The sequence below is a fragment of the Typha latifolia genome, chromosome 1, assembly GCF_019914945.1.
Source record: "Typha latifolia isolate L0001 chromosome 1, TyphaL0001v2, whole genome shotgun sequence".
Classification (NCBI taxonomy): domain Eukaryota; kingdom Viridiplantae; phylum Streptophyta; class Magnoliopsida; order Poales; family Typhaceae; genus Typha; species Typha latifolia.
The window spans coordinates 104,221-127,165 of NC_133086.1; the positions used below are offsets into that span (position 1 = coordinate 104,221).

The 22,945-nt window shown below is 37.5% G+C and overlaps 3 protein-coding genes across 3 annotated transcripts; all 3 read left to right on the top strand.

The window, feature by feature from the left end:
* The first annotated feature begins 434 nt into the window (after positions 1–434).
* Positions 435–8,575, top strand: LOC140794220 (DExH-box ATP-dependent RNA helicase DExH3). The gene is made up of 19 exons (XM_073146146.1): positions 435–1,010; positions 1,416–1,570; positions 1,736–1,823; positions 1,940–2,176; positions 2,566–2,661; positions 2,897–3,085; positions 3,205–3,364; positions 3,480–3,610; positions 4,219–4,389; positions 4,467–4,739; positions 4,855–5,049; positions 5,173–5,376; positions 5,950–6,019; positions 6,209–6,357; positions 6,555–6,863; positions 6,968–7,027; positions 7,138–7,290; positions 7,363–7,473; positions 7,852–8,575. Exons 1-19 carry the CDS (start codon positions 783–785, stop codon positions 8,338–8,340), a joined length of 3,468 nt encoding a protein of 1,155 aa, XP_073002247.1. The 5' UTR covers positions 435–782; the 3' UTR covers positions 8,341–8,575.
* A 1,444-nt stretch (positions 8,576–10,019) lies between these two features.
* LOC140798967 (uncharacterized) lies at positions 10,020–13,854 on the top strand. The gene is made up of 10 exons (XM_073153063.1): positions 10,020–10,086; positions 10,683–10,911; positions 11,067–11,174; positions 11,316–11,485; positions 11,625–11,758; positions 11,876–12,056; positions 12,235–12,787; positions 12,875–12,987; positions 13,121–13,364; positions 13,466–13,854. Exons 1-10 carry the CDS (start codon positions 10,034–10,036, stop codon positions 13,682–13,684), a joined length of 2,004 nt encoding a protein of 667 aa, XP_073009164.1. The 5' UTR covers positions 10,020–10,033; the 3' UTR covers positions 13,685–13,854.
* A 241-nt stretch (positions 13,855–14,095) lies between these two features.
* Positions 14,096–22,712, top strand: LOC140792309 (protein RRP6-like 2). The gene is made up of 14 exons (XM_073143225.1): positions 14,096–15,009; positions 16,050–16,205; positions 17,022–17,180; positions 17,280–17,363; positions 17,969–18,048; positions 18,174–18,224; positions 18,375–18,474; positions 18,654–18,736; positions 18,884–18,929; positions 19,359–19,446; positions 19,543–19,712; positions 19,789–20,145; positions 20,227–20,337; positions 21,573–22,712. The coding sequence occupies exons 1-14, from the start codon at positions 14,320–14,322 to the stop codon at positions 22,251–22,253; spliced, it is 2,856 nt and encodes a 951-aa protein (XP_072999326.1). The 5' UTR covers positions 14,096–14,319; the 3' UTR covers positions 22,254–22,712.
* The last annotated feature ends 233 nt before the right edge of the window (positions 22,713–22,945 follow it).

Genomic DNA, 22,945 nt, shown 5'->3' on the forward strand with positions numbered 1-22,945 from the left:
AGATGAGTACCAAGATGATATCAAGCTTCTCTCTCTCTCTTTTTTTTTGGAAGAGAAATAATATTATGCTTGCGGATATATGAATAAGGGTTTTGCTGATACATGTCTTTTTGCAGTTAAATCTTCTGTGGCTACAATGAGTGGAAATAAACTTGAATTAAGCTCTAATTTCATGAACCTTGGACAGTCGAATTCGAGTTTTAAGTTTAAGCAAATTATTTTTTGATGTATCTTTAAGCTACAGAAACCAGGCTCATCTATGTCACGTCTCAAGAAATCGTGATGGTAAATAAAGCGTAATAATAAGTATATAATCGTAAAAAATGCAAAAGGTGAGCGGAAGAAAATACAACAAATAAACAAAAAATCGAAAGGATACTAATCAAGTACAGCAGCCGCAGCAGGACTTACGAATAAAAACCCGCTTTCTCTTTCTCGCACGTCCGTGCTGGAATCAAAAACCCTAACTCTACACACGAGAAACCGATAATAAAGATATCAAGAAGAGTGCTTTCGTCCGTCTCCAATCTCCTGCTCCATTTCCAGTTCTCGGAATCCCTCCTCGATTCCAAGAAATTGGACTCAAGAAACCATCACCTCGCCGAAGCGGACTCCCGCTCCGAAGCGCAAGGCCACTGTGCCCTCCACGTCCTCGCTTCTGGCCCCATCGCGGCCTCCGCCGCCAAGCTCTCCGGCCGCTCCCGAGGGATCCCTTCCCGGAGTTCAAAACCCCTGTCCGCGAGATTACCGCGAAATCTGCGGTCATGCTGCCCTAGACAAGGATGCATCGCCGAGGGCTATGGTTAGGGTTAGGATTTCTTGTGAGGTCCGAGAGATTAGCGGCAGCGCCGTTGGATTGCAGGCCTGGAGCTTTACATTGCTTGTTGCGAAGCTTGTTACCCTCATCTAATGATGTTGGAGTTCCGTGGTGGATTGGGAGGGGAAGAGTTTATTGTGGGTACGCGGTCGAGCAGTTCTCTGATGACGAATACGAGTACGAGGACCAGAAGGTCTCTGCTTAATGATATATTCTGTGTCTATGTAATATGATTGTGAAAAATTGAACTTTTGTTACGGTTTAGAGTTTACACTACTTTAAGCAACTTAAGAAATTGCAAATTTATTTGTAAGTAATCTTTTTCTTGCAAAGTTTTTAGTATTTTTCTGGGTAAAACTTGAAATTTGTATTCTCTCCTTTATTGTATCTCTTATTTCGTGTAACAAAAGCTATATTCAAGTGTCTAGACTGTCTCTTTTTGTCAAATAAGGCAAACCGTTTTCTTTTTTAATTATGTTAGTGGATCTTGAGACTGCATCTGAGGACTTCTATTAATCTATTTATTTGAATTTAGATTTCTGGGTGCTGTGTTCTCTTAGTCTCTATCTTTATTCTAAAGAAGAATGTTTACTTGTAGCCATCTTCTTCGGTGGTCAACATTGATGAATGGAGGTGGAAACTTAGCATGCTCTTGCGTAGTACGGATGAACAAGAGATTATTTCAAGAGATAAGAGGGATCGGCGTGATTACGAGCAAATCTCTAGCCTTGCAAGAAGAATGGGACTTTACAGGTTGGGCAGTGAAACTCATTCTTGCTACTGTAGTATAGCTATATGTGTTATGGATTTCTATCTAAGTTTAGGTTCAGGTATCTAATTTGTAATATATATATATATATATATATATATATATATATATATATATATATATATATATATATATGTACATGCATGTAGTGAGCTTTATGGGAAGGTGGTGGTTGGCAGCAAAGTTCCTCTGCCAAATTACAGGCCCGATCTCGACGATAAACGGCCACAAAGAGAGGTAACTGCTTGTAATGGATCTTTTGCCTCCCTCACTGCTATGTTTTTAAACAAAAATTTTCTCTGCATACATAGTATTAAAATTTTCTTTTTCTTGGTGTGTTGAATATGATACAGGTCGTGATCCCTCTAAGTTTGCAAAGGAGAGTTGAAGGTCTAATGGAGGAACACCTTGACAGGATGCTACTGACAGCTGAGAGAGCCAGTGATAAGCTAGAACATGCTTCTTCCATTGAAGATATTGATGATATCAACCCAGATGAGAACCAAGATTCTTTAGTCGATAGGTCAGTTATGGAAAAAATTCTTCATAGAAAGAGTTGGCGCATGCAGAATTTGCAGCGAACATGGCAGGTTGGCCTTGTTCCTTGCTGATATGTTGCTTTATGCATGTTAAGCTGTAATAATAGTCCAAACTTAAGTGAATTGATTCATTATTAGCACTATAATTATATCATATTGTTTTTTCTTATTATCCCTGCAATTCTGGTTAACTGTTGAGTGCAGACATAGTGAAGTTTGGGGAGAGATTTTGTTAGAACCCTCTTTGTTGATAGTAGTTTCTTTGCAGTATTTGTGAACTTCTGATTAAGTGTTATTGCTTGTGGTTGTGCAAATGATCTAGTGTTTTTAGCTGCATGTGTTACTGAAGTTCTTAATGATCTTCTTCATGATCATATTTTTTTTCTATATAATGAATCTGTACTTGATTATTATTCTTGTGTGTCGTTCACTTTTAACAGGAATCTCCTGAAGGTATCAAGATGCTAAACTTCAGGAAATCACTTCCAGCATACAAGGAAAAGGAGAGACTTTTGTCAGCTATTGCACGGAATCAGGTGTTAATCCAGAACTTTGATACTTAACCTTTCCCTTTGTATGCTAATAGTAATTTACATTATTAAAGTCTCATGCTGCTCTTATTATCATTACTTTCATTATATTTTATTCTGGAAGTCCCTTTATTTGTAAATATTTAGCATGTAACTGTATTGACATGTTTCTACTTGTTGTGCGAGCTGATATATAGGAATATTGTTTTTGCTGTTTGCTTTCTCCATCTGCTCATTGTAGGTCATAGTGATTTCTGGGGAGACTGGATGTGGCAAAACTACTCAACTCCCTCAATATGTACTAGAATCTGAGATCGAGTCTGGTCGCGGGGCATTCTGTAACATCATCTGTACTCAGCCGCGAAGAATATCTGCTATAGCTGTTGCAGAAAGAGTTTCTACTGAAAGAGGAGAGAATCTTGGTGAATCGGTAAGCTTAACTTTGTACTTGCCTCATTGGCCCTTTACCACTAACTTGGTATTATCAGTAGCTAAAGATTTTCTAGAATCTTTACTGTAGTTTCCATACAAAATTAGCTTTTGATGTAGGTTGGTTACAAAGTTCGATTAGAGGGAATGAAAGGAAAAAATACACATCTGCTGTTCTGTACCAGTGGTATTTTGTTAAGAAGATTGCTTGGGGACCGTAATCTGAATGGTATAACTCATGTTTTTGTTGATGAAATTCATGAAAGAGGCATGAATGAAGGTACTTTCCTTGACTTAAAACTATCTCTGAAGTTTTGGCAAGGTCCTTTGTATTGGACTTACTTACACTTTTGGCTGGTATTCATTACTACTTATGCTACTATAACTGTTTTCAGATTTCTTATTGATCGTATTGAAAGATCTCCTTCCACGACGTCGGGATTTGAGATTAATTTTGATGAGTGCCACTCTGAATGCTGAACTTTTCTCAAATTATTTTGGAGGGGCTCCTACAATTCACATACCGGTGAGATAATATTTTGTCATTTTAAAGTAAGTATCAATATGCTTGTATTAACGTCTAATCAAGTGAGAGATGGTAGTCATGTCTTTATTATTGTATATGTTGAGAAGCTTCTTTGTTGGAATGTGCTGCTACATCTGTTTTCTTTTACTAAAAGGCACATGAATTATTCACCCTACTATGTTTAGTTTAGTAGAATGATTCTTTTTTTTTTTGTTAAATGAAACTATTATGAGCAGGGATTATATAGCTTTTTCTTTATGATGCTGTTGATTTAGAGTTTTAAATGACAATTTTTTTTTGCTTAAATATTGATAGAAGCCGTCCTACCCTACTACCTATAGGGGGCCGTCCGTCCTACAGCCGCCCGAAGAGGAACTGCAGTGATCTTGATAGGAGATAGTGTTTTGCGCCCATCTTTCCTATTTTTAAACTCCTTGGATATTTCTTGATGGACTTTTTTACCCCAAGCTTCTTAGATTTGAATGGTGTCAGAATTAGTTGTTAATTGCTTGAGTTTTTATTTGACCGAAGAGTTTTTTTTTAAAATTTCCTTTGGCAGTTTATCAGGCTATTTATGTGCAGTTTATCAGGCTATTTATTGATTTCAGGGCTTTACATACCCAGTAAGGGCACACTTTCTAGAAGAAATTTTGGAGAAGACTGGATACAAATTGAGTTCATCTAACCAAATGGATGATTATGGCCAAGATAAATTTTGGAAGACACAGAGGCAGTTAGTGCCTCGAAAGAGAAAGAATCAGATCACTGCACTTGTTGAGGTATTATATTATGAAAAAAAATGATAATTGTTTTTTGTTGGCCAATGCCCTTCAGTGGTTCTGCTCTACAAATGCAGGACAGTCTTAAAATCTCAAGCTTCGAGAACTACACTTCCAGGACACGTGATTCTTTGTCCAGTTGGAACCCAGATTGCATAGGGTTTAATCTTATTGAGGCTGTTCTATGTCACATTTGTCGCAAAGAACGCTCAGGTGCTGTTCTAGTTTTCATGACTGGCTGGGATGATATTAGCTGCTTAAGAGATCAGCTAAAAGCACATCCTCTGTTAGGAGATCCAAATAGGGTTTTACTGCTTGCTTGTCATGGTTCCATGGCTACTTCTGAGCAGGTAGGTCCTTTTTAGTCTTTTTTAAGGAATCATCTCTATATGATTTACATGCTGCTGATGACGAAGTTAATCATGTATATTCTATCATTTTAAATAGACATTGTAATGTTTTCAGAAACTCATATTTGAGAGACCACCGCCTAATGTACGTAAAATTGTCCTTGCTACAAACATGGCAGAAGCAAGTATTACAATCAATGATATTGTTTTTGTGGTTGACTGTGGGAAAGCAAAGGAGACCTCATACGATGCTTTAAACAATACACCTTGTTTGCTCCCATCCTGGATTTCCAAAGCTTCAGCGCGTCAGGTAAAATAGCTTCTCTCTATACACACACAATTGTATAAGTTTTTGCCTTCTAAGTGTTACTATTACTACTTTATATATGTGTATTTATGTTATTTTCCTTTTTCCTCTTTTATGAGTATACAGAGAAGAGGCAGAGCTGGTCGTGTGCAACCTGGAGAATGCTATCACCTCTATCCTAGATGTGTATATGATGCTTTTGCAGACTATCAGCTTCCAGAGCTTCTTAGAACTCCTCTGAACTCCTTATGTTTGCAAATAAAAAGTTTGCAGCTTGGTACCATAGGGGAGTTTCTGTCCGCTGCTTTGCAGCCTCCAGAAAGCTTGGCCGTAAGCATTCTTTACCTGTTCAATTGCTGAAATTTGTTTGGCGAGAACTCTTTTTCTCATTGTTGTTATGGATTCTGGTACCCACTTATTTCATTTGTAACTCTTTCTAGCAAATTATGTAGCATCATCGAATGTAATTTATGCTTCAAGATTCAAATATGTTTTATGGGATACCCTAAACCTCATTATATGCATTGTCTATCTATTTCTTACCAAAATATTGCAAGACTATTATATTTTTGCCTAATCTTGTAAATATTAAATTCATGTGCTGATGGTGTTGATAAATTTCGATAACACATATGGCAAGTTGTCAAGGCACTGCAGTTACTTTGTAGATCAAGTCCTTCATTATTGTTTCCTGCATGATAGCTATATAGCTTTGATCTTGCTATCCATAAAATTAATGCATTGTGAGGTTACAGGAGCACTTAAATTAAATAATTGAGATAGCTACTTGTAATCTTATCTGCATCACTTGCTGATTCTTCCTAGTCTCTCTGCCTCTTTTATTTGCAACTCCATTAAAATATCCTTATGGTTTTGTGGAATTAACAACTTGAAAACATGCAGGTCCAAAATGCTGTTCAATTCTTGAAGATGATTGGAGCATTAGATGAAAATGAGAACCTCACAAACCTCGGTATGATCTTTTTTTCCTTATGTGTTACATTTCCACATGGTTGAAGCATGCCTTTTCTTGTCCTGCTTGCACTTCCTTGTTGCTGAGTCAGAATCAGAATCCTGTAATTAGTATGATGCCTGTATACTTTTTCAGTATGATAATAGGCTGGATGTGTTTACATATCAGTATTCTGCTTGCAATCTGCAGGGCGATATCTTTCAATGCTTCCAGTTGATCCAAAGCTAGGAAAGATGCTTATTATGGGTTCTGTTTTCCGTTGCATTGACCCCGTCCTCACTGTGGTGTCTGGGTTAAGTGTTCGGGACCCTTTTCTGTTGCCCCAAGATAAGAAAGATGTAAGTTTACTGTCTAAGCTACTAGTAGCTAGATTTAGAGGAGAACAAACATAATAGGTTTTGGATTGCTTATATTGAAAGGCTTTGCGTTGTTACTTGTTAGTACCATCTGCATCTGTTCACGTGTCATCAATCAATTCCTTTAATTTATAATCTAAAGTATGTGATTGGTTGAAGTTCTTTGTTTGCTTGGTCAGTTGGCAGGAACAGCAAAATCAAGATTCTCTGCAAAAGACTACAGTGATCATATGGCTCTTGTCCGTGCATATGAAGGATGGAAAGATGCAGAGAGAGAAGGATCTGCTTATGAGTACTGCTGGAGAAACTTTCTTTCAGCCCAAACTCTTCAGGCGATCCATTCTCTTCGAAAGCAGTTCAACTTTATTCTGAAAGATGCTGGTTTATTAGATGCCGAACCTAGCATAAGTAATAGCTTGAGCCATAACCAGGCATTGGTTCGTGCAATTATATGCGCTGGCCTCTTTCCAGGCATAGTATCTGTTGTGGTAATTATTGAAACAAGTTTTTTTCCCCTTTTCATTATCGTTTTCATGCTATTCTTCAATATTTTAGATTCATGAAATTGATTGTGTTGTCCACCTTTCTGTAGCATCGAGAGAAGTCCATGTCCTTCAAAACAATGGATGATGGGCAGGTTATGCTTTATGCTGTAAGTCCATGTCCTGCTTCTGTTGGAATGCCCAGGAGTCATAATTATAAACTAATTATCTTTCTCATGTTTGTCAGAGCTGATGTATACTTTTAATGTGTTTGCTTCAGAACTCTGTGAATGCAAAATACCAGACTATCCCCTACCCATGGTTGGTCTTTGGCGAGAAGGTCAAAGTCAATACTGTCTTCATCCGAGATTCAACAGGTGTATCTGATTCTGTTCTGATCCTATTTGGTGGCACCCTTACGAAAGGCAACATGGTATGACTGATTTTTTCCCCGTTTACTAACTGTTCTGATTATGGCCATCTGAATTATCCTTCCTTTATTCAGGCAGGGCATTTGAAAATGCTGGATGGTTACATTGACTTCTTCATGGATCCAAGTTTGTCAGAATGCTATCTGCACCTGAAGGAGGAACTTGATAAGCTTGTACAAAAGAAGGTAACTGCAATCATGGTACACAATGCTAATATTGTTCCCGTGTAGGAAATATTTCACCTTGCATTTAGAAGTAATTTTAGAAAAGAAAAGAAGACCATAAAGAATCACAAGGATAAACAGATTCTATCCATAAGCATTTGAGCAAAAAGGCCTCTATTATACTATTTTATGCAAATAAAGAAGAACTGGAGAGCGGCAGTCACAAATAACACCAACAGCAACAGTTACATATAAGATAATTGACATTAACATTAATTGTCTTTTGAAAATGGTTCCAGAAGGACAATACGATTTGAGAATACTCTTGAAGAGTACATTTTTGTCTCGATTTTGTACTATGCTCAACACTCATGTAGCAATATTTCAATTCAATCGCAGCTTGAAGATCCTGGTCTCGACATTCACAAGGAAGGCAAGTTCCTGATGCTTGCGTTGCAGGAGCTGGTTGCTGGTGATTTATGTGAAGGAAGATTTGTATTTGGCCGGGAAACAAATAGAGCTAGGTTGACTAGCAATGATAGTAACAAAAGTAACATTGTGAAGGATGGAACAAACCCGAAAAGCTTGTTGCAGACCTTGTTGATGAGAGCAAGCCACAGCCCTCCAAAGTACAAGACAAAGCACCTTAAGACCAATGAGTTTAGAGCAATTGTGGAATTCAAAGGGATGCAATTTGTCGGAAAACCCAAGAAGAACAAGCAGCTCGCAGAGAGGGATGCTGCCATAGAGGCGTTGGCATGGTTGACACATACTTCTGATAATAGCCACCGGAATGAGGACGATGACTCTAACCTTGACATAACAGATAACATGCTAAAGCTACTTAATCAGCCGAGACGGCGGTCAAAGCGCCAGGCAGGTCGATGACAATGCATTTAATCGGGATTTGTATAACAAGGAAGTTTATTGTTGTCTCTTTCATCCTCCGTTTTGAGGTTGGGAGGAAAATGGAAGCGTTATATCGACCTCTTACAGCTAAACAAAACATTAGCAGAGTGGTCAATGTAGTATTATCAGAAAATTTTGCCCCATAACATGTATAACGTACTATATATTGTTTATTCTTTTTTACATATTTAAGTTACAAAATTTTCTTATAAAATAGGAAGTATCTTTGGTTCGTAGTGCCGTTGCTTCGCTGCAAAGATCTGGTTCTGGACGTGTTTTTATGTTCAGCCAAAGCTGTGACATTTTGTATAGGAAGTCCCAGTTCACTTATAGGATAAGAATAAATTTATTTTAGAATAAGCCTTTTTATTCTAATATAGTAATTAAATAATATTTTATTTTATTTTAGTATAGTAATTTATTATTTTCTCATTTTATTTTATACAACTTTTAAAAAATAATAATAATATTTTATAATAATTTATAATTATTATTTTATTCTTATATTAGATAATATTTAATTATGAATCAATTACAGTTGAGATTCTTTTTTGGTCATCTCTACTACAGTTTATTTTTTCTCTCTTATCTATCTCTTTTTTTTTATTTTAAACATCTCACACTTATAACTTCGCATTAGGTGCCAATACGGGCTTATAACGTTGTATTAATTCGTAGTATCTATTTATTTATTCTAGCGTATGATTAGTTTATATAGAGTCCAGATTTATAACCTTGTATTATCTCATAGTTTATCTTTATATCTTCTAATGCATTATTTTTTAGTGCGGGCTTATTATCCCCGCAATGTCTTTTTATTTAGTGTATAGTTATTTTATATAAAGAGTGCAGGATTATTTCTGCAATGTGGACTTATAATCATGTATTACCCTGCGTAATTATTTATTCGTAGTGTTAGTATATAGAGTATTTTAAATCCGCAGTTTTAATAAAAGATAATATTATTTTAGAAAAATTCTATTTACTACTATTTTTTAATATATATATATATATATTCACGGGTATTTTTGTCGTTGAGTTTAAAACATCACTAATTTCTAATACAATTACTTTATTTTAATACTAATTATATATATATATATATATATATATATTCACGGGTATTTTTGTCGTTGAGTTTAAAACATCACTAATTTCTAATACAATTACTTTATTTTAATACTAATTTTATATCACATCAAATATAATTATTGTAACTTATGCTAATATTGAACTGATATTAATATTTATTCCATCCACAAAGTGAAGAGGGGTAAGTTCGTTGTAAATAAAAGGTCCTTCAGGCTACTTGCGTAAACTCGTTTCCGCAGAAATTATTCCCCTTACAGGTCCTATAATACACCAGTAATAATATGCGAAGAAATGAAGAATATTAGTTGCAACTGGACCCACCTAACAATGTGTGTAACCCAATAGAGCTCCTCCACGTGGGCAAACAGTGGTGGGTGCTGTTAGAGGCCAGAGAGCTGAACGAGTAAGAAGGGCAGACGAAGGGACACTTTACATGCAGAGTGCGATCCTTGGGCGAGGAACATGTGTGAGAGGATTGCCACGTGGCAATGTAACCAGGCCGACACGTCAACAGCCGAGGAGTTCGAGGAGGAGGGTTAAAGGAAACCGAACACCAGAGGCAGACTGTGAAGGGTAGAGAATGAGGAAGCACCTATCCACCATTGCAAACGATGTCATCCAGAGATGTGCCCAGTAACTCTCTCTCTCTCTCTTTCTCTTCTTCTTTGTTTGGTGGACAAATTATATGGGTGTAGAGAAGTGACATTGATGAACTAGCCCCCTTAGTGGGTTTTTATTTCGGTTTTTACCATGTCAGGATGGAAGGGAAGAGTAATTTTTATGGACAACACGGAGAGGATGATCGATATAGATAAGGAAAATTGCTGTGGCCGGGTTGTATCTAATTCTTAGATCAATTGAATGTACTATTAGTTTCAAACATGTCGTGAACGAGATGCTAAGGGTGAATCCTCGAACCATACGGATATCTATTATATTTATATATGAAAGTGTGATTCTCGGTTGCGCATCAAGTTCATGTCAAATATGTTTGCATAAAAGAAAATGGGTGGGGCTTATTGTGTCGTATATGTTACTCGATTTCATGCTTCAAATTTGAGTTCCCTGAAGTGTAAAGTCAATAAATACTGAAACTGTAACTATATATTATTATTATTATTATTATTATTCCCTTTATTGTAGTAAAAGAGTAATAACATCTGGTTATTGTTTTCCTTTTCACCTTCTGTTAGGGATCTTTCAATTTAATTCTGAATTGAACCTTTCAGGACTCTGGATACTTCAGCTGATGCGCTGGTGTCAGAGTTTGAGGCTAGCCTGAAGCCAGTAGTGGACAATTATTCGAGAAGATTAGTGGAGTTTTGCAGCATTAGAGCACTTGAGAATTTAACTGCTGACTTGGGGGACAAGATCAGTGATGGATCATTTAGTAGATTTACTTATGATATGATGCTTGCATGGGAGAGGCCTAGCGCAATTGACGACGAACCCTATTCGGTTCACATCTCTTACCTCCGTATCTTTAGTCTACTGACTTATTGGTCTATTTTTATGATTGTCAATTACTATTCAGTTCTTCTAACTATCATAGAATGAAAATAAAGGAGGTTTTGCTGCTTAGCTTTCATACATTCTTGATATCTTGGTAGCAGGAGGGAATTGCAAAAGAGAAAGAAGATAAGAAGGAACCTCTTCAAGGAAATGAAGGGCAGATGCACGATGACATACCCCTCTTTTATACAGACATCATGCCTTTCCTTGTAAGTAGATTATTTATTAAAATATTTAAATGGATGAACAATTGAGGGGGAATGTCTTGCTGTGGTTATTAATATATAATATATATATATATATATATATATATATATATATATATCATGTTGAAACTTTGGTTTCCACAGGTCAATGCGGAGCCAAGTGTAGGAGAAGATGCATACGTTTGGTTTGGTTCCATACTTCCCTTGGCTTGTGATGTTGTCAATGCACGATTCACTTTTGAAACCCTGACGGCATCCACGGCTAACCAGCTTCATTTCCCTGCTTATGACAGATTTCTGAAAGAGCTGGACAAGTAATTCACCTAACCTACTTCTGTTGTTATTTTGTTAAGGACCCAGCAGATGACAAGCCAATTTTATCATCGAATAAGATGAGCATTCGGATAGTTATATGTAATTTAACACTTACATACCGACATCTTCCATTGTCAGGTGTCTTAAGTACTTGCAGGGGCAACCAACACCAACTGATTGTGAACTAGCAGAAGGTGAGTTCATCTTGCATGTGGACGGGACTGCTAGAACACAAAGAGTAGTGCGGCATATTGGGGCATCCAGTTGGCCAGGTCACATTTACTGCAAGTTTGATCTATTTCTTGTATATGCTATAATTGAATTCTAGTCAGCATATAATACGATAAGATAAAACTAAGACAGATTTATTAAACTTTGGGCTTCATCAGGCAGACTCACCCTGACCAATAAGGCACTGTATTTTGAGGCCTCGGGAGTAATATCGTATGAACCTGCTCTGAAGGTTGATCTTTCAAATAATGAGGTAGATCATCAAGTCAAAGCATCTTCGACGGGGCCTTGGGGTGCTCCATTGTACGACAAATCTATAACATATGAATCTTCACAGCTGTAAGATCCCTTTGGATCTCTGAATCTTAATTGGCTATGCATGTTTTTTTTTTTTTTTTTTTTAATGTAGAAGGAAGTTAAATTTATGCTCTCTTATTTATACTTGAGAAATAGAAGCAATTTTTGAAGCATGATAGTATCAGAGCATTTTCACTCCTGTCCAATTTAAATTTTGCAGATCAGAACCTCTGGTTATAGAGTTTCCTGAGATGACTAGCTCGACAAGGCGTGACCATTGGCTTTCGCTAATAAAGGAAGTTTTCTTACTTCACCGCTTCCTATCAATATTCAGCATAGAATCCTCAGTGCAAGCATGGGAGGCACATTCAAGAACTATCTTAGGAATCTTAAGGCTCCATGCAGCAAGGGAGATGCTAAGAATATCACCACCAGCTCCCACTAATTTCTTGATATTCTCACTGTATGATGACCTGCCTAAAGGTGACTATGTGCTGGAAGAGTTAGCAAACAGCTTGAAACAAACATCGAAGATAACTCCATGTAGCGCAACCTCTGTGTTGGAGAGCTTCAGCATGTCTAATCCTATGGCTTCGAGTACGGAGATAAAACAAGTGTTTGAGGATCAACCAAGCGGGCAGGCGGAGTCTTTGGCTTCTCTAGAGACGACTATCGATCAGGTAAGAGAGGAAGCAAAGGAGGTTACCATCGCCAAGGCTTCGGTTGAAGAGATGAGAGAGGAAGGAATCAGCGATGGTCTTCTTATTCTAGTGGTAAGTCATAATTAAAACTACTGTTCGTCGTCTCTTTTCTTGCAATTCTTTTGACACCGACCAGTGTATAACTAAGTTGTTTTACAGGGTCTACTCAGTCCGCTTAGAGACTTGCTTGTTTGGATCCAAAGGATAATTTCTTGGGAGAGGCCAGCGATCACAATCTGCAGTCTTTCCATAGCTCTACTCATCATATACAAGTGAGTACCGGCAGTTAATATTGAATACCTAAATAATAGGTATCATGAATGAAAGAGTGGTTATATTCATAAATTATTGTTTAGTAATAGTACATCTAGCTAGGTAATTCGTGACCGGTTGTTTTGGAAACAGGGAAGGTGTTGGTCATGCGCTAGCCGCCTTCTTGATGACGGGAGTGGGAATAATGGTATGGGCTAGATGGAGAAAGATGGGCGATAAGTGGTCAGAGGTGGTGATTGATACTTCCTCGGACAAAACGACCATGGAAAACATCGTCACTGCTCAGCATAGTCTCAAGTATCTGAATTCGTTGGTTAAGACCGTAAACGTGACAATACTGAAGCTCTGGGCTATAATGGTATCAAGGGCACCAAAGGTAGTATCACTCGAATTGTCAATTTCGATTCTTAAAAACACTTTTTGCTTAGCAGTTTTGATGGTTCTTTTTTTTCTGTTTGTCTGTCCGTCTGTTTGCAGCACACGGACATGGCGATGTTGGCGATGAGTGGAGTTGCTGTTCTTGTTGCCGCGATCCCATTTAAATACATCTTAATGGGGTTGACTCTGTTTTGCTTTCTGTCAAATTTAAAGATTGCAAAGTCCATGTCCGGTTCACAAGGGAATAGGAGGTTGAGAGAATGGTGGGAGTCGATACCTATCGTTCCAGTTCGTACCATCAGCAACCCTCCTCGATAATAAATTAATAATCAAGTGGAAGAGCAGAGCAGAGCTTCTTTTTTAAGAGAAATAATATTATGTTTGCGAATATAGAAATAAGGGGTTTTACTGATACATGTTTACGAGTCTTTTTGCAGTTAATCTTCTGTGGCTACAGTGAGTTGAAATAAACTTGAATTAAGCTCTAATCCTCTAATATCAATCATGAACTTTGGACAGTCGGATTCGAATTTTAAGTTACAGAAACCAGGCTCAATTGTCATGCATTAAAGCGAGCCTGTACAGTTACTCTCATCTATGTCACGTGTTGGGATTTCATCAAGAAATCGTGATGGTAAATAAAGCTTAAATAAGATATAATCTTAAAAATGCAAAAAGGTAAGCGAAAGAAAATACCCCCAAAAATCGAAAGGAGAAGTATTACCAAATACCAATTACTAAATTGAAGTTATTGTAAAAGACGCTTTCTCTTTCTCGCATGTCCATGCTGGAATGAAAACCCTAACCCTAACCCTAGACACGAGAAACCGATCATAAAAGATACAAGAAGAGTGCAAAAAGACAACATTTCTTCCTTCTCCATTTCCAGGTCTCCGAAGAATCCCTCCTCGACTCCAAGCAATTGGACTCAAGAAACCATCACCTCGCCAACCATGGAAGCGGACTCCCCTTCCGGGGAATCCGCCCTGAAGCACAAGGCCACCGCCCTCCACGCCATCGCTTCTGGCCCCATCGCAGCATCTGCCGCCAAGCTCTCCGGCCGATCCCGAGGGATCCCTTCGGATAGGGACTTCCACTTCTACAATAACTTCCCGGAGTTCAAAACCCCTGTCCGCGAGATCATCGCGAAATCTGAGGCATCTTTGAGGACCCTCGCCGCCTCGGACCATCTCTTGGGCCGGAAGAAGCCACCTCCTTTCCCCGACGATCTCGACGAGGCTTTTGACTGGTTGGTTAATCTCAACGACGAGTTTCTTGAGAGGTTTGGCGTTTCCATGGACGAATTCAAGAGCTGGAGGGAGAAAGAAGAGGAGATCGGTGGCAGGATTGGAGCGGAGGATGCAGAAAGTGGGTTTCAGTTGGTTTATGGAAAAAAGAAGAGGGGCGGCATGCGTGACTATGAGAAAGATGAAGGATTTCCAGCTTCGAGGTCGTCGTTAGGGGTTAAGGTGGCAATGAAGGACAGTAAGACTACGGCCGCTCGGTCAAAAGTGCCATTTCATATACCCACCATCCCCCGGCCACAGGATGAGTATAATATTCTCGTGAACAACAAGAATCAGCCCTTCGAGCATGTTTGGTTGGAGAAGAGCGATGATGGAAGCCGGTTCGTCCACCCATTGGTTGGTTCCTCTTGTACAATCTCTTATATATATATATTGAATTCGTTAGTGTCGTCCGATTTGTTGTAGGGCAGGAACTCTTTTTCTCCTGGAGTATTTCTGACTCTTTTTTCCCCCTCTGCTCTCTCACCATTTTCTCATATGTTGGTTTGCAATCAGGTTACTAATGTTAACCATAAGAAGTCTTCTGATTAGGGGCTACAGAACTTGCGTGACAAAGAAAAGGTCTAGAAAGTATTAAGTTTGATATGCATTCTATATGCCAATCCATAATGCAATAATCAGAACTATTGGAATCGTGAAGCCCATTCATTTATCAAAGTTTACTGTGTACCGATACTGTATGAGGGAAAAGGATCTATGGACTGATGCATATGTGTGTTTTATGGATTCAAAAAAGTTTTAGAACTTAGCAGTTTCACATATTAGAGCTTCAAAAAGAATCTCAAGTTCCAACTAGGTGGATGTCAATTTGAAGTCTTTTACACCATTCAGCATCACATGGAGCCTTGTTCTTTGTTAATTTTTAAGACCAATCATTTTTTCTTCTTCCTGCTATTTTCAAGGTTTTATTTTTCTTCCTATCCTTTTTGTGGCAATTGCAATTTGGTTTCATTAACTGCTGCCCTCTGTTTTTACTTATTTGGCCCTTTTAAACCTATTCAAACTCTTTTGAACAATCACTGCTACTTATAAATCGCGGAGGATGCAGTCGTTTCTTCTGTCTTTACTGGTCACCTCATTTGCTTGTTAATATACTCTGCATTAACCCTTGCTTCTTCAGTCTGAACCCCATTCTTTACCCTGTGTGATGCTTCCATCTTTGACCTATTGTCCGAAAATTGGAACATTTATTAACATTAGACCTTTTCTTGATCAGCTAAACTTTACTATCTTTTCTATTTATGGTTGTAATTCTATTGCTTTCTCAGTCAGGAAGTTATCAATTCTTTCTTTATAGCTCTTCAGCATTTGTTAGTGTAAATGAGTTGCATCTATTCATAACATTGAGAATAATGCTGCAACTTCCATTTATACAGGAGAAGCTGTCTGTTTTGGATTTTGTTGACAGAAATGTTGGCGAGGGTGAACCAGTAAAACCACTCTCTTTAGAAAATACCCCATTTAAACTTGTGGAAGAAGTGAAAGAGTTGAAGGAACTAGCTTCTAAGTTGAAGGGTGTTGCTGAGTTTGCGGTCAGTTGTAAATTTTATTTTAATTTTAGTTTGCATGTTTTCCTTATTTCCTATTTCCTGTCTAACTCAACATTCTGCAGATCATAGGGGGAGTTGATCTTGTTGTTTCTCTTTTATGTTTTGAATGCTTTAGCTTCATTATTTTCTGCTGCATGATTAGATGCGGACACTATTTGATTTACTTGGCTTGCCTGTGAGAATTGTAACTTCTTTCCGTGCTCTGCCATACAATTGATATATAAAACATTCATGAATGACTCAGGAATTTGGAATAATTTCACTGGATAGCTGATAAGAGAGAAGTCCATGAGAATTAATGAAATTGGACAAGAAATGAATCCCGTGTTTTTGTAAAAAAGAAACTCTTAAGGCTGACCCTATGCTGACTCATGCTTCAAACTTTTGCTTTTGTTTATCTAGGACCACGTATCTTCTGTAAAAAATTATATATATATATATATAGCAAGTGATCTGCCATAGCAAAAGATTCCATTAACTAGTTGACAAGTTGTCAGCTATGTATTTCTTTCTGTTAATTAGCAGTAGCACATTATAGGAGACATAATAATGCGGCAAGCAATTATGTGGCAGAAACTGCAAGGACTTCTGCAAACAATTTGAAGCAATTCTAGCTTGATGGCACCTTCCTTCTGAGCTTCTTCAATAATGCACTCAATGTTATTGTCTATCTTTTATTTCTTTTCTAGATATGGACTCCAACTGTCTACTAATGTTATTAATAGTAGTGGTCAATGTGGGCCAACATATTCTTCATTCTCGGTCGACTTAAACTTTGTCATTTTACTTATGTTTCAGGTTGATTTGGAACACAATCAATATCGGTCATTTCAGGGGATGACCTGTTTGATGCAAATTTCTACAAGAACGGAAGACTTTGTAATAGACACCCTTAAGCTGCGTATACATGTTGGTCCATACTTAAGAGAGGTCTTTAAAGATCCACTGAAGAGAAAGGTCTGCTTATTTCCTTCTTTATCTCTTCCTTATGCATAAATTAATTAGGTTTAATGTGCTGCCAAGCTTGCTGTCGCTCATATATTCTGCTTCTAATAGGTAATGCACGGGGCCGATCGTGACATTGTGTGGCTCCAACGGGACTTTGCCATCTATGTTTGCAATCTCTTTGACACTGGGCAGGTAGTTTTTGCAAATTAGGAGTTCTGCTGCTATCATTTTGTTTATGAATATCGACATGATTTGATGCAAATCCTTGCACTTTAGTATAAATAAAGGAAAAGGATCCATTTAGCCGACCACAAATAGTGTGGTTTGAAGACTGCTTTTTTCTTTCATTTATCTTTTTCCCCAAAGCCCACATTCAGATGTTGGGTAACTCCCCTTTTTGTTCAATAAAATGAAATATCTGGATATGGTAGATTCAGTGTGTGAGTGAAAAAGTATAAGTTTGTTTAGGGAAATCTGGCTATATCATTTCCTCCATAATTTATTTTATATCAATGATTGAGTATGTAGACTTAGCGATATTATCCTATTATTGTGTATTAGTACTTTAGTGGAAACAGATTGAGAAGAGTGAAACCTTTATGTACTAGCACGGTTAATTTCTTGAAGTACCTTGCTCAATCTCCTATCCTTGATCCTTCATAGGAAAACCAGGCAACTTATGTAATTGAGTGTGCTTTTATGAGTTTCATGATCCTCGGAAATGTCTAGATTCTAGAGTTGCTTTTTTTTAGTTTCTCTTTTTAGTGAGTTGATTTTTTTCCCTCTACGCTATGCAGGCTTCAAGGGTCTTACAGATGGAGAGGAACAGCTTAGAGTACCTTTTGCATCACTTCTGTGGAGTTACTGCAAACAAAGAGTAATGCTCATTTCTGTTTTATTTATTATCTTTGATGGCTCATGACCTATGACAGTCGTCTTTTTTTCTGTTTATCTTCTTTAGATTCTTATTTTTTGTGAGATTTAAGTTGCACTTTCTTGCAGATATCAGAATGCAGAATGGAGGTTGCGGCCACTTCCTGGTGAAATGCTCAAGTAGTGTACCACGAAACTCTTTCTGTAAAATAGGTTACATTTGTCTAAAATTACTTTAATGGGTTTGCACATTGACCAGTGAACAATTTTGAATTTTGAAGTTGCACTTAGCTTTTGTGTAAGACCTTGACAGGGACTTCTTTTTTGCAGGTATGCAAGAGAAGACACACACTACCTATTACATATATATGATCTAATGAAAATCAGATTGCTATCAGTGTCCACAAGCGAAAGTGATCTTCTTTTAGAGGTGGAACCACTGTGATAAGTAATAACTAGTTGTTATTTATTTACTTGTATTTAAATGAAGCATGTACCAGATGTTGTCTATCGTATTGTTAGTATATGCTGTCACTTCCTTTTTCCTCTTATTCTTTTAGTGCTAGTGTGGGCTGATACAAAATTTATTGTATTTTCTACTAATTACAGGTCCACAAACGCAGCAATGAAATTTGCCTGCAACTTTATGAAAAAGAACTGTTGACAGATACGTCATATCAACATATTTATGGGTTTGTACATTGTAGTTGTGATTTAACTATTTTCTGATCTTGAAAACAATCATGCTTGTAGTTTTGATGGTGTAATAACTTGTCATGATATTTCTTTCATTTGGTTTGCCTTTCTCACGAGCATATCTTTAACTGCATTATTGACAGTTTGCAGGAAGCCGAGTTCAACTCGAAACAACTTGCTATTGTTGCTGTAAGTGTTCTATTTTGCTCTACTTATCAGAGTCCCGAGCAGTTGCTTTTCTTCTCTCATGCGTGATTGTAATAGCCTGATTTCAATATTGATATCGTTATATTGTTTCATTTTGTTGAGATGATAGAAATTACGTATCAGTTGTTTTTTCTGGTTCTAGTGCATATCTGAGCTATGCTATTTACTTTTCCTATCTTAGAATCTTGTACTAGTTGTCTTGAGCATTCATATTTTAGTAGGGTAACCTTCTTATCTGTTGAAAGATTCTGTTCTGTTTGTCCACTATTGTACTATTATATGAGTGTATGCATCCCATGATAGAATTGAATCATATGTTGTATATTCACAATATTCTGTAAAATTCTGTAATTGTATGTTTATGCATTATTTGAGCGGATTAATTTTAGCTTTGCACCATATCTCTAACAGGGCTTATGCCATTGGAGAGATACTGTTGCCCGTGCAGAGGATGAGAGTACTGGTTACATATTACCAAACAAAGCTCTTCTTGAAATAGGTATTACAACTATTTTTTACTCTTCGTTATGATGTTGCCTTAGGTATTAGTCTCGATGTGGTATGCTCCTCTAACTACTTTTTGTGAATTCAAAAGCAAGGCAGATGCCTCTATCTTCAGGAAAGTTGCGTCAGTTGGTGAAATCAAAGCATCCATTTGTTGAGCGCTATCTTAGCTCTGTTATTGGCATTATTAGGAGTTCAATTGCTGGCTCCTCTGCTTTTGAGAGTATAGCTGAACAACTAAAGAATAGACGGCGTGAAGCAGTGAGATAAATAAATCTTTGTTTGGAGTTCATAATTGATTTTCTCTATTAAGATATTGACATATGATTGCCTGCAGTCCACACTGCAGAGTGAAGAAGCTGTTGGCTACAAGAAGGAAATGCTGCCTTCTACGGAGGATCCTATGGAGTCTACAGTTTCTCAAGAAGATTCAATTGGCAGTGCTACCATGACTAGTATTGCACAGAATGCTGACTCTGCTCCAGTTCATATAGCTTCTGGAAATGATTGTTGCACTCCTGCAAATTCTGGACAGCTTACCACTCAAGTCTCTTTAAATAGTGGAATCCAGCAGAAACAGAAACTGGAAACTATCTCAGTATCTGCAAGTGGAGAATCTTTGACTATATCTGATATGAAAGGGACAATGGATACAGAAAAGATGGGAAATGGAAGCTTCCAACCAGTTAGAAAAGTTTGTGGCCATTTTCTTTCCTTTTCTTTTCTTTATTGTATGTGAGATGTAAATTGAGTTGGTAAATATTTTCTATTGCAGGAGAAGATGGCGTCAGTTCAAATATTGAAGAGACCTACAGCTTTTGGAGCTCTATTTGGGAACTCTTCTGGTAGAAAAGTGGATCCTTTTAGAGGGGTCACTACTGAGCAGGTACTTTATTATCATTTTACCTTATTTATCTTGATATTATTTTCACCAGATCTGTGTCTGAGATACTATTCGTAACTAAAGAAGATAACATCAAATTTAGCATTCAATTTATTAATGCATAGTCTATTACTTGTATGCTATTAATTCAGAACAGAGCCTTCATGGTTAGTAAATAGTAATAGTATTCCATTGTATCTGATTCCAAGCCTGGTCAGAAGTGGATGGTTTTCTTATGCAGCTTGCCATTTTTATGCAGGCAGTGGTCCATAAATCTGATAAAACTGTGGAATTTATGCAGCAGTATTGCATTATTCCGAATATCCTGTGTGGAAAAAACTAGGTTACTGGAGTAGTAGCTATAAAAGATTAACTTGCATAGAGTTGATTTACTTTGGAAGTGATGGTAACAGAATGGAAAAGCATGATTTAATTGGAGAAACAAATTTTGTAGGAGAAAAATCTAGAGAAGTGCACTTGGCTGTTATTATGGTATGCTAGTAAGAAAAGAAAATATGCAAATTGATTATTGGATTAGGAAGATTTTTGAAATTGGATGAATAGGAGATGTAATAACTAAAAGAAGGGAACTCATATTAGAGGAAAGAAAGACATCGTATAATTCAGGTATATGAATCCCAATCTGTATTTTGTACTGTATTAAGCATAGTCTTAAGGCTATATCCATAATTGGTAATTCAATGTGGAAGATCTGAGCTCTGAAGTCTAAACCGCTATATGTGGTAGGACTGTATGGGCTTAGAGAGAAAATTAATTGGCCATTATAAATGCATGTTTAGTTACATTGTGGGCAGAATGAATTATAATGGGTTTTTCCTAGTATAAGAGAGTGGACAAAATAGCAGATGATGATAGCAAAGTGATATAGAAAACTTTCTACGAAGCAGATTAACTAAGGTAGCTATTGGTATAATAAAATGGAAACACTGTATATTGGTGTTAAACAAATGGATGTTAGAACTTACAATCTGAGTGAAATAGTTACTTCAGAATAATTGCAGAACAATTGCAGAACAATCTGAGAAAGCGTCACCTTTAGGTTCATAGTATATGTAGAGAACTGGGATGTAGAATGTTGACATGGAAATGAAGATTTTGTTAGAAGATGCATTTCAATTACATATTACACTAGCATAAATTTTGCTTCATGCTCTTCCATTATCAATGAACAAACACAAGGGTGACTTGATCATGTTGTAATTTGAACTGTTTTCTAGGAGAGTCAGACCAAGGTGGAGAAGATAAAATCTGCAGTCATACTTCCATTCCATTATTTTTCTGGTGGAGAGAAGCCTCCTCAGAAAGGTCCTGAGGTGAAAATGATTCCGCCACCACCAGAAAGTCTGCAGCATGGCCAACATAACGAGTCCACTGAGTTAACCAAAATGGAAGAAGTAATACTTCTGGAAAATGAATTACAATATTCAAATTTGTCTGAAGAAACCCCAATGACTGATGATGATACAAAGCATAGGCAACGGTTCCCTTGGCTTAACGAAAATGTCACCAGTGGATGTCTTCAACAAGAACCTGATTCTATGGATATGCCTGTGTCGCCATCTGAGCTTTCCTCTAGTTTTGAGAAATGCTTTCAGTCAATCAACGAGAGAAGAAACTCTCAACACAATCGAAGGTCACCTGTGGAACCTGAGGTTAATTTCCAGTTGAGGCCATTTGATTATGCTGCCGCTAGAAAGAATATAAAATTTGGAGAGCGTGGAGAAGAGGATGTAGCCAAAGGCGACGACCAGGTTACATCTGGGGATTCTGTAGATAATAAGAGTAAAAGAGGGGGGTTTGGTAAGGCTCAGCGTAAAGAGCAAGAAAGGAGCTTTTCACAACCTCGTCGACGCCAGGCTTTTCCTCAGTCAGGCAACAGAAGTACTACTTATCACTAGTGATATACTCTTATTCGGGAACTGCTGTTGTTTGTGTATTCCACAGAAAAAGCAACATAAAGAAGGCGAATTATGAGCATAGATGTTACCTGTTATTCCAATATTTGTCTCTTACCACAAGGTTAGTAACAAAGGAATCAAATGGCACAACGGCAGCCTAGCGCCCAGCTGCCCAGGAAAATTTACATAGTGTAATGGGTATCCTCTGATGGGGGTGCCTGTAATTCTGGGACTTTGCTTTCTAGGAATGATAGATTTCCTCCTGTCCATGTTAAATTTTAGTGCCCTCAGGACAGTTTCGACATGGAGCGGTTTGTTGGTTTTCTTTGATCGCAGTTGCCAGTTTCTTTCAGATGGCGATCCTATAAACCATGTCCGCATTTTGTATGAATTCAGCCTTGTTGTTCATTCTCATGGATTGATATTTTCTCTAATAGGAAAGTAGATCAGCTGATGTTCCATCTTTTTTTCCTTTTACTGCAGATTGAGGGGCCGGCAAAAATAAAATAATAATAATAAAATTGAACACAGTGTCTCATTGTCACTGTGAGCCAGATATGCGAACTAGTATTTTACGTTAAACAACTCACAGAAGTGGGAAGGATCTTGCATCAAAATTGAAATGGGTGCAGACTAATAATCCTCTCAACGGTACAAATAGTCCGACATGTATAATAAATCAGAAGCAAGTT

Coding starts and splice junctions, on each gene's coding strand:
- LOC140794220 (XM_073146146.1), top strand. CDS start 783: ATGCATCGCCGAGGGCTATGGTTAGGGTTAGGATTTCTTGTGAGGTCC. Junction 1,571..1,735: donor AGAAGAATGGGACTTTACAG/GTTGGGCAGTGA, acceptor ACATGCATGTAG/TGAGCTTTATGGGAAGGTGG. Junction 4,390..4,466: donor AGATCACTGCACTTGTTGAG/GTATTATATTAT, acceptor CTACAAATGCAG/GACAGTCTTAAAATCTCAAG.
- LOC140798967 (XM_073153063.1), top strand. CDS start 10,034: ATGAGGAAGCACCTATCCACCATTGCAAACGATGTCATCCAGAGATGT. Junction 11,759..11,875: donor TGGGGCATCCAGTTGGCCAG/GTCACATTTACT, acceptor GGGCTTCATCAG/GCAGACTCACCCTGACCAAT. Junction 12,057..12,234: donor ACATATGAATCTTCACAGCT/GTAAGATCCCTT, acceptor TAAATTTTGCAG/ATCAGAACCTCTGGTTATAG.
- LOC140792309 (XM_073143225.1), top strand. CDS start 14,320: ATGGAAGCGGACTCCCCTTCCGGGGAATCCGCCCTGAAGCACAAGGCC. Junction 17,181..17,279: donor AAGATCCACTGAAGAGAAAG/GTCTGCTTATTT, acceptor TGCTTCTAATAG/GTAATGCACGGGGCCGATCG. Junction 18,930..19,358: donor AACAACTTGCTATTGTTGCT/GTAAGTGTTCTA, acceptor TATCTCTAACAG/GGCTTATGCCATTGGAGAGA.